A 13,761-nucleotide genomic window follows, 5' to 3' on the forward strand; every position below is an offset into this window, starting at 1 on the left:
GGTCTCTTTTGATCAGCCTGAGGTTTGTTAAACTCAACATCTATGATTTAAACTTACACCTGTGCTTTAAACCTTGATCCCAGTTTATTAATTATCATTGCACAGGAACTTTGACCCAGGTCCAATTCTGTATTTACCATGAACTATATAGACTGGACTATGGAGTGATAACATTTTGATTGTAACTATTTATATAAAATGGATGTTAAATAATAGTTATCTTTATTGTGCTTCTACTTGTGTGTCCACTTTAAACTAGAGGTCTTCACAGGTCCTACTGAACCCGAAATCCAACCAAAATTCAAACCTTTCCCTCGGGTCCATGTCGGGTCCTGTTTGATTATCATCGGAACCGACTGGACACGAATGGCTCCAACAAGGGCTCTGCATAGCCAATAGCATATGTATTTTACATTAACAACATGCATTCATGGATTTATAGAAGACCTAACCAACAGATAAAGACTTGGCTGATTAACATTATTGTTTGTCACTCGGGTCGGGTTTAGACCCGGACCCGTTGGGGTATGGGTTGGGTCTAGGTCTGGTTGTTGTCGAGTCCATTCAGGTTCGGGTCTGATTGTTCTCGTGTCCGTTAGTGTCCGGGTTCAACTTTTTGGAAATGTGAAGCGCTCTACTTTAAACAACCTAAATATATGAAAGATAAAATACGGCCTTTAGAGCGCACTGATTGTTCAGGGACACCACAGTATCTGTCTGTCTGTCTGTGTGTGTAAAAAGCAGAGAAAACATCCATAGCCGTGTTTCTCTTCTTGTGACTAGCAGTGCCCGTCCAGTAAGCAGACTGCAGCAGCTCTCCCCATTCTAGAAGAGTTCTGTCACGCCCTGGCCATAGAGAGGCTTTTTATTCTCTGTTTTGGTTAGGCCAGGGTGTTACTTGGGTGGGCATTCTATGTCCTTTTTATATGTTTTTGTATTTCTTTGTTTTTGGCTGGGTATGGTTCTCAATCAGGGACAGCTGTCTGTTGTTGTCTCTGATTGAGAACCATACTTAGGTAGCTCTTGCCCACATGGGTTTTGTGGGTAGTTGTTTCCCGTTTTATGTTTTGTCACCTGTTTCGTTTTTTCCTTGTTTCACCTTTGTTATTTTGTGTTCAGATTAATAAAGTTAACATGGACACGTACCACGCTGCATTTTGGTCCGATCCTTCATATTCCTCATCAGACGAGGATGAGAATCGTTACAAGTTTCCACAGACAGATTTGTGGTTGTGGGAGAAATATATCCCAGGAGATTACATTTCACCTCAAGATGCACTCTACTCACTCATGCGGAACCAAGCAGACAGGCTTTCCACAGGAAAAAAATATTTTATTAATACGCTTATATAATGTATATCACCATTTAGACAAAATATGTACATCAACAACTTTCTGGTAGGTCCCAAGTACATCTTTCTATAAAAAACAAATATTCTGTTAAAACGTATACATTCACTTCTCGCCAACTCCTTAGACTGCACTATTCATACAAATACCTTTAATAAACATCCAATGATGTTTTTATCAGCTTTTCACAAGTAAAAGGCAACAGCATGAACAAACACCAGGTTTGACTTGAGGAGAAGCGGATTGCTGAAAAACGCAGACCAGGGCCAGCACAGGGCTACAGTATGTACAGGGTTTAATGTACAGGGTTTATTTTACCCTAAAATGACTGTCCACACTCTACTACCCCTCTCTCTAGTCCGAGAATTAGGACACATATCAAAAATAGAGATGTACAAGAAGTATACACAATAATGACAGAAAATCCATCTCAACAGTCAGTGAATTGCCAACTCGACATGGTGACGTGATGACATCACTAACTCCATAAAGTGTGAATTGGCGTACCCTTTGCTCCTGGCTGTACAGTTGTGGGGATCATTATTTTAGTCAGAGCGCTTGTTGTTGTCATAGGAAATGGGGCAAAGGGCATTGTCAGCGATGGCAATGGTTACCTAAGGTAGATAGACAGCGACCTTTGGGTGAAAGGTGACTGTTGACATTAGGTGTAACATGATTTAGGACGTGTATGTGTCTCTATGGCAGCAGCTACAACTGAGACCTGTCAGTGTCATCAGCATGTAGAAACCTCAACAACAGCATCTACGGGATTGCCTCTCTTTTACATTCAACCAAGGGTGTGTGTTCAGGGCAGGTCCAGATCAGTGGGGTCAATGATGCACTCAGCGCTCTGGTGGGGGAATGCATTTTAAGTCAAACATTCAGAGGGTTGAGGGTCAGGTAACAGGTTCAGCTGTCTTCATTCTACACCTTCACTCTTTCTTGTCTTCGCAGCAGTGTGGCTGTGGATGATATATCACCAGTCCGGGACCAGATCAGCTGCATGCTCTCTGTCTCCCTTCGGTCTTCTGACCTCTGGGGTGAGGGACCAGGGGAGAGGGGTGATGGTGGGTGATCTGACTGTTAGTCATGTTGTCCCCCATGTTCCCTCTCGGCAGAGCAGTCTCTATGTTCAATAACACTGTTCAGTGGTCTCTCAGTCTTTGGTTTCCAGGTTAATGGGCTTTAACGCTTGGATGAGGGCTGGTGAGTCCATGGGGCTCTGGGCCACGGTGGGGGGAGAGGGAGAGTGCCCCCTGGGGGATATCGTAATCAGGGAAGTTTGGGCATGCGTGTCGCTAGGCATGCCCTGTGCGGAGCCCCCCAGGCCAGGGTAGATCATGGGCATGGCCCCAGAGTACCAGCACTTCTCCAGCATGGGCAGATAAGCGGCAGCAGAAGGGGGGATGAGGTAGAAGGGCATGCAGAGAGGATGAGGTTGGGCCTGGTGGGGGGAGTAGGCGCTCATGTAGCTGCCGTGACCGCTGGAGGGGGATGAAGAGGATGAGGATGACTCTCCACCTGAGAGAAACTCGTCATCGGATGACTCCACCCGGGCATGTTTGTGGCGAGGTTCATCTTCCTGCTTGACGCCCAATGATGTCGTCTTTTCGCCCAGGGCTCTCTTCAGCTGTCTCTCTTGGCCATAGTACCCTGCACGCAACGCCAGATGCTCACCCTGCTCGCCACCGTAGCCGCTGTCTGTGTCTGTATCACTGCCACTTTGCTCACCGCCAACCTGGGCATACGCCCGCTGTATGACGGGCACACAGTTCTTCCTGTGGCCCTCGCTGGGCTTGGGGGGCTGGCCTACAGGCTTCTCCCTCAGGGCCTGGTGGTGGTGGTAGCTGGGGGTCTTTTCGGGCCAGGGGCTGTGGGGAGGGCACTGGAGGATCTCAGTGGCCACCTTGTGCAGGTGGTTGATCATGTGGGAGGGTGTGAGGTCTCCGTCACCCTCCTGGTTGGCCAGGTACTGTAAAACCTCCTGGGCACAGACGTGGAAGCCTGAGCGGAACATCCCCTCGCTGTTCTCCTGGCTGGGAGAGGACTGCTCTGTAGACAGGAAGGAACAACAACATCAAATACAAAACTACCACAATGCATTATTTTGGAAACTACCAAACTACTCTCATCACATTTGGGGAAATTCTCATAAGTTATACATCTTATTATGGGTATAATGTCCCCTTATATTCAACCACAACCATTCTAAAACTGAGTTATTCTGTCTCAGTTTCTTATTCCGGTAACATGTTATAATAATGCAATAGATGAGAAATGCACTGTGCTGCATTTGAGAATTAGTGAGGATGTTGTCTGCATCCAAATGGAAACTAGTCAAGGCAAGAGATGACAAGCTATATTTAAATTCACTGATTTGCCTGCCCTTCTGCAGAATCATCTTGTTGTGGGTGTGTGTGTGTATGTTTCTTCTCACCGATTTGCATGCCATTCTGCAGAGCAAGGATTTTCTGCTGCTGGTTTTCCAGTAGAGTGGTGAGGGCTTTCACATGCTTGAGCGTGAGTTCCAAAACCACAGCCTTCTCCAGATGGCCAAGAGTCTACGAGAATAACACACACTACTGTCAGCAGGGGCTCGCTGCACTCAGCAGCACACACACAAACTTGGAGGCACAACAATAACTAGTTATACTGGAATTAAAATTCGATCTTCAACATTTGATAATATATCAGATATCACTACCAGAATCATAAAAAAATACTGATCTAAGGAAATTTGCATCATTTCAGAATTAATTTAAGTACTTAATTTCATTGATTTAAATGATTTTATAAATCTCAACTGTTAGTCACGCCGATACCAAAACCTGAAGTACCACAAAGCAACCACTTAACGGCGCCTTAGCTAACATCTACAAGCAGTGAACAATAAACCAGTTATTACTGTGCTACTTCCAGATAAATAGGAACTTACTGTAAGTTTCAGGTGCTCAGGTAATAAATCTTTCAACTGAGCGATGCACTCGTTTATCCTGTCTCGCCTTTTCTTCTCAATAAGTCGATGAGGTAGTTTGTAGTTTTCCTAAAGGCAGGAGTGTGAAAGTAGGTTAGGTGGAGTCATATTGAGGTTACCGAACACCTACAGCAATTTGACAAGCAGCCCTGTCAACACTAACATGGACTTCAAGCCTCACATCAGATGGGAAAACGGGTCACCGCATGATCTGAATGATCAGGCCGACTGAATGACTTAAAACAATGTTTAGTTTAAATATTGTATAATCACAATATTCTTATTGTAATAAAATGACATTCAAAAGTATTATTTCACATGAAAATAGTGAATAAACACAAATATTTCTACCAACCTTGCATTCCTCTGCTCGTTTCATTCCCCGACGGGATTTGTATACATATATAGGGAAATCCATCCTAAAGAAAGGCAGAAGACAGTCAATGAGATGTGAGTTTTGTGAAGTTGCGCACTCAATGTCAAGAGAGACAAATGTGTGACACTATGTAGAGGCACAGCACAAGCACAAGCATGGCCATTGCACAAGTATCTTTCTCAACAACTTACCCTTGCATGTCAGACAGCTCAGCCTGCTGGTACTTGGGAGGGGGTTGCGCCTCTTGAATTCTTTCCATTTCCATTATCTTTAGGCCTACTCCAAACTAATCACGAAAGGGCAAGCTTGTTTCCCAATGTATTCACTCAAGGATGCATATGAAATGTAATACAAGTAAATCGTCCAGTATTCCTACTAACTCGAGATTAACAATATGTAGAGAAAATGTATTTTCCTTTATATTTCAATTGTTGTTATTATTATATTTGTCGCCGAATGGCTGTAAATTGTCCCGGAGATCACGAAGTCAGTCAAAAGGTAGCCCTGAAGATGCACTAATCTTGGTTGCGCGTTGGGAAAGTGGGGGAGGACACTAAGAGCTACGTGTTAAATAAACCCCTCTGACTCTCGCTCGCAGAGTGACCTACCTCTGTCACATGAGTCACGTTTTGGACGCCGCTGTCTCCTCGGTGGAGGGACTGCCCATTTCTACTGATAAGGAGGATCTGGGGGCGGACGTCGATTCACGTCACACCGGAGGACTGAGTCCCGGGTCTCGTGTACCACCATGCTCAACTGTATGGTAACCACTATACGCGCCACCGCTAAGGAGCATATAGACAGGTTACAGTTTACAACACAGAGCTACACTTCTCACCAAAACTGCTCCGCAGGATCCACTACTAACAAGACATCAATAATATTGATATGGGGATAATTTTGCAAATATATCGATGAATTGATAGAATGGGGAGTTAAATGTGATATCTTATCCCAATCCTTATATTGTTCATGGGACTCATTCACCTTTTGCCTCATACACAACATAATTTAATCGTAAGTGTAGACCTATGCCAATAAGCAAAATCATGTCATTTGTAAATACAATAAATTATTATATTATTTAACTTTAACCACTATGATAAGTTAATAGCCCTATGTTGTAGGGCTTTATAATAGGGGTATTGACATGTAGGCCTGCCTGGTGGATGCTGACTAAACTAAACTCAACACGATTTAGGATGGATTTGAGCAACGACTAGTGTGGCCTGACTGGAACTCCAACTTCACACAAAAAAACGTGTTTATTCTTTTTAAATCAAAAACGACAGATTTTAGCACCCAAATATTACCCAGCAATTACACAGAACAATGTGAAGACAGGAGCTGTGAGGACAGATTATCGTAGGCCCCGGAACTCCTGCTCGAACTCTTCATCCCTCATCTCAAGGTAGGTGAAAAGTTGCTGGAAAAGGGCTACCATGGTTGGTTGTGGTTCGGGTCCTCCAACTGCTCCTTCAGTTGGCTGGTCTTTTATGTCTGTATCTGGTGATTCAATCTACAACTCAAGCGATTCTGGTTGTGTTTGGCCCCTTGGCCAGGCTCCTAGTTTCTCAGCATTGACCTCTTCTTCGCCGGATGATTCCATCGTATTCCACCCAGTTTCAATTTGAGGTACCTTTTCTGACAGTTGATGCTGCTGCGAACACAACTGTAGGCGTTCCTTTATATCTCTTTTTGGAATTCACTGATTTGCGGTGCGCCATCCCACTACTGCCACCATATGTAGCGTAGAGTAGGCCAGAAGGCTAAACTGAAAAACCTAACCTCTATCAAATAAAACGATGGCCGTAAAAGTACTCCTGTGCAAGGGTGTTTATTTACATAGTGATTCTGGAAGAAAAACAGTACTGCCACCAAAAGTATACATTATGGGACAGCTAAAACAGTGCTGCCCCATCAACAACTCAATCAAAACGCCACCCGCCCCCCTTACCAACATCAAAGCCTACATTTTCCACTAAGCTAAACATATCATGAATTATCTTCAATGAACCTTAGCAATCGGTTTTTAATAATACAATATAGCGCAATATAACACAGTTACATAATCCCATCAGTCCTGACATGCTATCTTCAATTGCACAGTCACTACAAAGCCAGCCCGATTGCCATATCTCGTGTCCTTATTCCAGAATACCCGGAAGCTACAGAGAGAGGAACAGAAACAAACAAACAGAGCGCTCATCCAAAACATTGATAAGTACAATAAACTTCACATAAATTAAACATGAAAGCTTGTCTGCGTAGTTCTTATAACATACCAAACTGTTACTGCAGGGAGGTAAGAATGCGTGTAATGTATGAACTGAAATCGCTAAATTAACGTGTGTGTCAACCCACATTGTTAAGGTAGCTAAAAACAGAGCAGGGAAGGGGAGATGAGTGTGGGTGTGTTATCTTACCAAATGCTGCCCGGAGCTAGAGCAGAGCGTGTCCAATTTGACTGAAGCGAGATTCCCAAAGGCTGACTTGTCGGCCTTTTCACCCGCTCCAAGTAGCGCTCACGTCAAAAGCTCAGGGCATGCCGGGCCCAGCATGCATTTGTAGTCTACTTGTGTGCTGCTATAGCCCCTTGCTTTAGCTACTGTCATGGAGTTCCCTAAATATTTTCATAAAGAAACTGATCAAATGTAGGGGTGCAAAATCAAGGTGATTTACAAATATGAGGACCAAGAGCAAGAGAGAAAGTGCGGTGATGTAATGTCCACAACTAAAGAAACATTGTGGAATCTGAAAAGACACATCCAAAAAGCATGATGACTTACTATGTGCACATGCTAAAATAAAGGAATGAGGTGGGCAGCTAATTAAGTGTGTCATTGTAGCAAAGTATTTAAAACTAAAAAACATATCTCTTAAAAGTGTCCGTAATTTTTGTAGTATTATCTATACAATAAGCCATAATTGATTTTGGCCTAATATGCCTGGCATATTCCAACTTTCAAGGAGCTTTCCATTTTGATTGGGTTATTTTGCCGAAAAACCTTTAGGCCTACCTATAGAAAAAAACTCCCCAGTGGCTCTGCAAGCATGGAGAGGATATTCTCCGCTACTGGTCTGCGTTTCTTAAAATTAATTCAAAGGCATGCAGACTAAGGCTAATAAGGCATTTTGAATGTTTTATTTAATTCTAGTAGGTCACAGTGTATATGTGCAATTTTTAGACTAAAATTATTTAATACAACAAAACGTTTTTTAAATGCTGAGCGCTTAATGTCCCTGACTCCCTACCAGCCTAGTGTGTTGCACTCGCAAATACTTCACAATGTATTTCTTGTAGGCTATAGCCTTAAAAAAAATGAAATAATTTACCCCCAAAAAAATATTTTATGTTCCTTCTTAGGCTCCCTGTCTGGCTCCTGACCTATTTAGTGTGTTATGCTGTTTAATATGACATGTACTGCAGCCTATTTGAAGTGATGAGCGCTTTATACAACACAAGACATGCAAACAGGTCCAGAACAGAGGCAGGGAAAGCACAATCTTAAATAGAGCCTTGGCTACAGGTAACTAAAGCTTTCAATAAAACCAATTTAAAAAAAAGAGATTAAAGAACACCTTACTGCACAAAGGGGACTGTGAAGAGACACCGCCATTTTACATACACTGCTCAAAAAAATAAAGAGAACACTTAAACAACACAATGTAACTCCAAGTCAATCACACTTCTGTGAAATCAAACTGTCCACTTAGGAAGCAACACTGATTGACAATACATTTCACATGCTGTTGTGCAAATGGAATAGACAACAGGTGGAAATGATAGGCAATTAGCAAGACACCCCCAATAAAGGAGTCGTGTCTTCTCAGTTCCTATGCTTCCTGGCTGATGTTTTGGTCACTTTTGAATGCTGGCGGTGCTTTCACTCTAGTGGTAGCATGAGACAGAGACTACAACCCACACAAGTGGCTCAGGTAGTGCAGCTCACAGCTCATCCAGGATGGTACATCAATGCGAGCTGTGGCAAGAAGGTTTGCTGTGTCTGTCAGCGTAGTGTCCAGAGCATAGAGGCGCTACCAGGAGACAGGCCAGTACATCAGGAGACGTGCAGGAGGCCCGTAGGAGGGCAACAACCCAGCAGCAGGACCGCTACCTCCGCGTTTGTGCAAGGAGGAGCAGGAGGAGCACTGCCAGAGCCCTGCAAAATGACCTCCAGCAGGCCACAAATGTGCATGTGTCTGCTCAAACGGTCAGAAACAGACTCCATGAGGGTGGTATGAGGGCCCAACGTCCACAGGTGGGGGTTGTGCTTACAGCCCAACACCGTGCAGGACGTTTGGCATTTGCCAGAGAACACCAAGATTGGCAAATTCGCCACTGGTGCCCTGTGCTCTTCACAGATGAAAGCAGGTTCACACTGAGCACATGTGACAGACGTGACAGTCTGGAGACGCCATGGAGAACGTTCTGCTGCCTGCAACATCCTCCAGCATGACCGGTTTGGCGGTGGGTCAGTCATGGTGTGGGGTGGCATTTCTTTGGGGGGCCGCACAGCCCTCCATGTGCTCACCAGAGGTAGCCTGACTGCCATTAGGTACCGAGATGAGATCCTCAGACCCCTTGTTAGACCATATGCTGGTGCGGTTGGCCCTGGGTTCCTCCTAATGCAAGACAATGCTAGACCTCATGTGGCTGGAGTGTGTCAGCAGTTCCTGCAAGAGGAAGGCATTGATGTTATGGACTGGCCCGCCCGTTCCCCAGACCTGAATCCAATTGAGCACATCTGGGACATCATGTCTCGCTCCATCCACCACAGACTGTCCAGGAGTTGGCGGATGCTTTAGTCCAGGTCTGGGAGGAGATCCCTCAGGAGACCATCCGCCACCTCATCAGGAGCATGCCCAGGCGTTGTAGGGAGGTCATACAGGCACGTGGAGGCCACACACACTACTGAGCCTCATTTTGACTTGTTTTAAGGACATTACATCGAAGTTGGATCAGCCTGTAGTGTGGTTTTCCACTTTAATTTTGAGTGTGACTCCAAATCCAGACCTCCATGGGTTGATACATTTGATTTCCATTGATCATTTTTGTGTGATTTTGTTGTCAGCACATTCAACTATGTAAAGAAAAAAGTATTTAATAAAAATATTTCATTCATTCAGTATTTAGTCAGCCATAGTGGAGTTTGGAGTGTGACTGTTTGAGGTTGTGGACAGGTGTCTTTTATACTGATAACAAGTTCAAACAGGTGCCATTAATACGGGTAACAAGTGGAGGACAGATGAGCCTCTTAAAGAAGAAGTTACAGGTCTGTGAGAGCCAGAAATCTTGCTTGTTTGTAGGTGACCAAATACTTATTTTCCACCATAATTTGCAAATAAATTCATAAAAAATCCTACAATGTGATTTTCTGGATTTTTTCCCTCATTTTGTCTGTCATAGTTGAAGTGTACATATGACGAAAATTACAGGCCTCTCTAGTCTTTTTAAGTGGGAGAACTTGCACAATTGGTGGCTGACTAAATACATTTTTGCCCCACTGTATGTAGGCTGTGTGTGATGTTTTAAATGTATGTATTTCAGTCCTTGACTAATAATGTTCTGTACTATGTATGATGTCATGTTTCATGTGGACCTCAGGAAGAGTAGCTGATGCTTTTGCAGCGGCTTACGGGGATCCTAATAAATACCAAATAGCATTCACCCTTTCATGTTTATTAAAATACTTATCTTTCCAATCAAAAATAGATTGGTGTTGGTTAAATTGTGATTTTAATGAATGGAGCAAATTTGATGTGGCAGTTTTCCCTGGGTGCTTGGTGCTGTTTTTAGCGGAGCGGTTGGAAATGACATGGAGCACAGGATAACTTCATAAGCAATGAGCGGGATTTCTGACTGCTCAACTTTGCTCCCAAACTCTACCCTCAGTTCTATTGGCAGACATACAATCACTAGAGAACAAACTAGATGAGCTTCGTTCAACACTATCCTATCAACAGGACCCGAAGAACTGTGATATCCTATGTTTCTCGGAAGTAGTGGCTCTTTCCATGACATAGACTGACCAGGTGAATCCAGGTGAAAGCTATGATCCCTTATTGATGTCTATGATCCCATATTAGTGTAGATGAAAGAGACGAGACAGGTTAAAGAATGATTTTTAAGCCTTGAGACATGGATTGTGTATGTGTGCCATTCAGAGGGTGAATGGGCAAGACAAAAGGTTTACAGTGCATTCGGAAATTATTCAGACCCCTTCACTTATTCCACACTTTGTTACGTTACAGCCTTATTCTAAAATTGATGAAATAGTTTTTCCCTCGTTAATCTACAAACAATACCCCATAATGACAAAGCAAAACACGTTTTTAGAAATGTTTGCAAAAAAATAAAACATACCAGTGAAATTTCACACTTGCATAAGTATACAGACCCTTTACACGCTACTTTTTTGAAGCACATTTGGCAGCAATTACAGCCATGAGTCGTCTTGGGTATGAGGCTACAAGCTTGGCACACCTGTATTTGGGGAGTTTCTCCCATTCTTTTCTGCAGATCCTCTCAAGCTCTGTCAGGTTGTATGAGGAGCGTCGCTGTACAGCTATTTTCAGGTCTCTCCAGAGATGTTCAATCAGGTTCAAGTCCGGGCTCTGGCTGGGCCACTCAAGGACATTCAGAGACTTGTCCCAAAGCCACACCTGCATTGTCTTGGCTGTGTGCTTAGGGTCGTTGTCCTATTGTTGTGAGAAGGTAGGGGTGGTATAAAGAACAGAGCCCTATTTGGTGAAAGACCAAGTCCATATTATGGCAAGACCAGCTCAAATAAGCAAAGAGAAATGACAGTCCATTATTACATGAAGGTCAGTCAATTCGGAAAATTTCAAGAACTTGGAAAGTGTCTTCAAGTGCAGTCGCAAAAACCAAATCACTATGATGAAACTGGCTCTCATGATGACCGCCACAGGAATGGAAGACCCAGAGCTACCTCTGCTGCATAGGATAAGTTAATTAAAGTTACTTTAGAAATCAGCAATTACAGTTGAAGTTGGAAGTTTACATACACTTAGGTTGGAGTCATTAAAACTTGTTTTTCAAATGTCTTGTTAACAAACTATAGTTTTGGCAAGTCGGTTAGGACATCTACTTTGTGCATGACAAGTAATTTTTCCAACAATTGTTTACAGCCAGATTATTTCACTTATAATTCACTGTATCACAATTCCAGTGGAAACAGGAAAGTCATATTGCATGCTCATGAATGTGCTGGTTGTCATACACCTGCTGCCATTTATTTTTTGAAAACTCTGTTTATTCAGTTAACCACACAAGACAACACAAAACAATATAAATAATATACTCAACAAGAAAAAAGAAAAAAAGAATAGCTTTAAAGATACCGTACTTTGGACAAGTTAAACACACCGGACAAAAGGCTACCAAGGTTAAAGGGCAATCTGTAGTACAGGGACAGAGCAGACACCTCACCATTGTTCCTGTAAACAGACAAGGGATAGAGGTGGAAAAATGCAACCACTCACAGACAGTCATGGCCTCAGACCGACCATCCACTGGACCAAAAATAAAGTTTACAATGCTTTTTTTGTATTTTTTTGTAAGCGTGAACAAAATAAAACATTTAAAAAACAGGGAAAAACAAGCTTACATTTTAGTCTCTGACAGGGCAAGATGAACAAGGCATCTGCAGGTCACATTCAATAAGAATCAATAGGCACATCATCAACCTTAACCCCCCTCCCCTGTTTAAAGTAAGACCGGAATGGTGCCCAAGCCTCATAAAACAGTTTGGGGTTCCCACACTCTCACACTACGTATAGGCAGGATGGTCATCGATGAGCTGCTGCAGCAGGAGACGGGACTGGGACAGACAGGTATAATCAGGGATACATGGAAGGTAGGATGGATCCATACCTGGTAGGTAAACTGGGGTCCTCTGTCAGAAACGATGTCAGTGGGGATGCCATGCAGACGACACACATAGGATACTAACAGGTCCGCAGTCTCCCTGGAGGACGGGAGCATGGAGAGGGGAATGAAGTTAGCCATTTTGGAAAGCCTGTCAATAATGGTGAGGATGACGGAGTTACCGTTAGATGGGGGAAGGCCATTGACAAAGTCCAGAGCTATGTGTGACCAGGGGCGACTGGGTATGGGAAGAGGGCGGAGCAGACCGGAGGTGTGATTTGTGGAGGTTTTGTTCCGGGTACAAAACGAACAGGCTGAGACAAACACCCGGACATCTCTCTCCATGGTGGGCCACCAAAAGCGCTGACGCAGAAAGGCGAGAGTCTGGTTCATAACAGGGTGACAGGTGAGGTGGGTAGAATGGCCCTATTGAACAACATCAGAGCAAACTGAATCTGGAACAAACAGAGCATTACTAGGACTGTTATCCGGGTCAGGCTGGTTTTGCTGAGCCTGGTGGATACAGGACTCGATCTCCCGGCGGCAACGATGCAGGTGGATGGCACAATGGCTTCTGGCTCGGTACCCGTGTTGTCAGTGGTGAACTGGCAAGAGAGGGCATCAGGCTTGGTATTCTTCGAAACGGGGCGATAAGTGAGTGTGAAATTGAATCTACCAGAGAACAAGACCCACCTGGCTTGCCGAGAGTTCAGACGTTTGGCGGTTTGGATGTAGGACAGGTTTTTATGGTCCGTCCACACAATGAAGGGGCTTACAAAGCCCTCCAGCCAGGGACGCCATTCCTTCAGAGCCAGCTTAACTTCCAGGAGTCCCTGATTTCCAATGTCAAAATTCCTCTCTGCAGGTGAGAGTGTGAAAGGAATACACATGGGTGGACCTTCTGATCAGAGGGGGAACGTTAAGACAGAACAGCACCTACCCTGGTGTCAGAGGCGTCCACCTCCATGATGAACTGGAGTTCTGGGTCGGGCTGTGTAAGGACCGGAGCGGAGGTGAAGCTTCGATTGAGTTCCAGGAATGCTGCCTCTGCCTCAGGAGTCCAGTGGAACGGAGTGGAGGTGGAGGTGAGAGTGGTGAGAGGTGCAGCCAGACAGCTGTAGTTGCGGATGACATGTCTGTAAAAATGTGCAAATCCCAGGAAACGCTGTA

The 13,761-nt window shown here is 44.1% G+C and overlaps 1 protein-coding gene across 1 annotated transcript; it reads right to left on the minus strand.

Annotated features, from left to right (window-relative positions):
• Positions 1-1,305: 1,305 nt before the first annotated feature.
• Positions 1,306-5,327, minus strand: LOC115140371 (class E basic helix-loop-helix protein 40-like). Its single transcript, XM_029678722.2, has 5 exons — positions 4,892-5,327; positions 4,680-4,743; positions 4,286-4,393; positions 3,788-3,911; positions 1,306-3,402 (listed from the first exon to the last, which is right to left on the minus strand). The coding sequence occupies exons 1-5, from the start codon at positions 4,963-4,965 to the stop codon at positions 2,507-2,509; spliced, it is 1,266 nt and encodes a 421-aa protein (XP_029534582.1). The 5' UTR covers positions 4,966-5,327; the 3' UTR covers positions 1,306-2,506.
• Positions 5,328-13,761: the final 8,434 nt, after the last annotated feature.

This window comes from Oncorhynchus nerka, linkage group LG2, assembly GCF_034236695.1.
Source record: "Oncorhynchus nerka isolate Pitt River linkage group LG2, Oner_Uvic_2.0, whole genome shotgun sequence".
Lineage (NCBI taxonomy): Eukaryota > Metazoa > Chordata > Actinopteri > Salmoniformes > Salmonidae > Oncorhynchus > Oncorhynchus nerka.

Bases quoted from the DNA above. Each gene is read 5' to 3' on its own strand.
- LOC115140371 (XM_029678722.2), bottom strand. From the start codon at position 4,965: ATGGAAATGGAAAGAATTCAAGAGGCGCAACCCCCTCCCAAGTACCAG. The intron at 4,744-4,891 runs GTAAGTTGTTGA...GCCTTTCTTTAG, and splicing joins GAGCTGTCTGACATGCAAGG to GATGGATTTCCCTATATATG. The intron at 3,912-4,285 runs GTAAGTTCCTAT...TTATTCTCGTAG, and splicing joins CTGAGCACCTGAAACTTACA to ACTCTTGGCCATCTGGAGAA.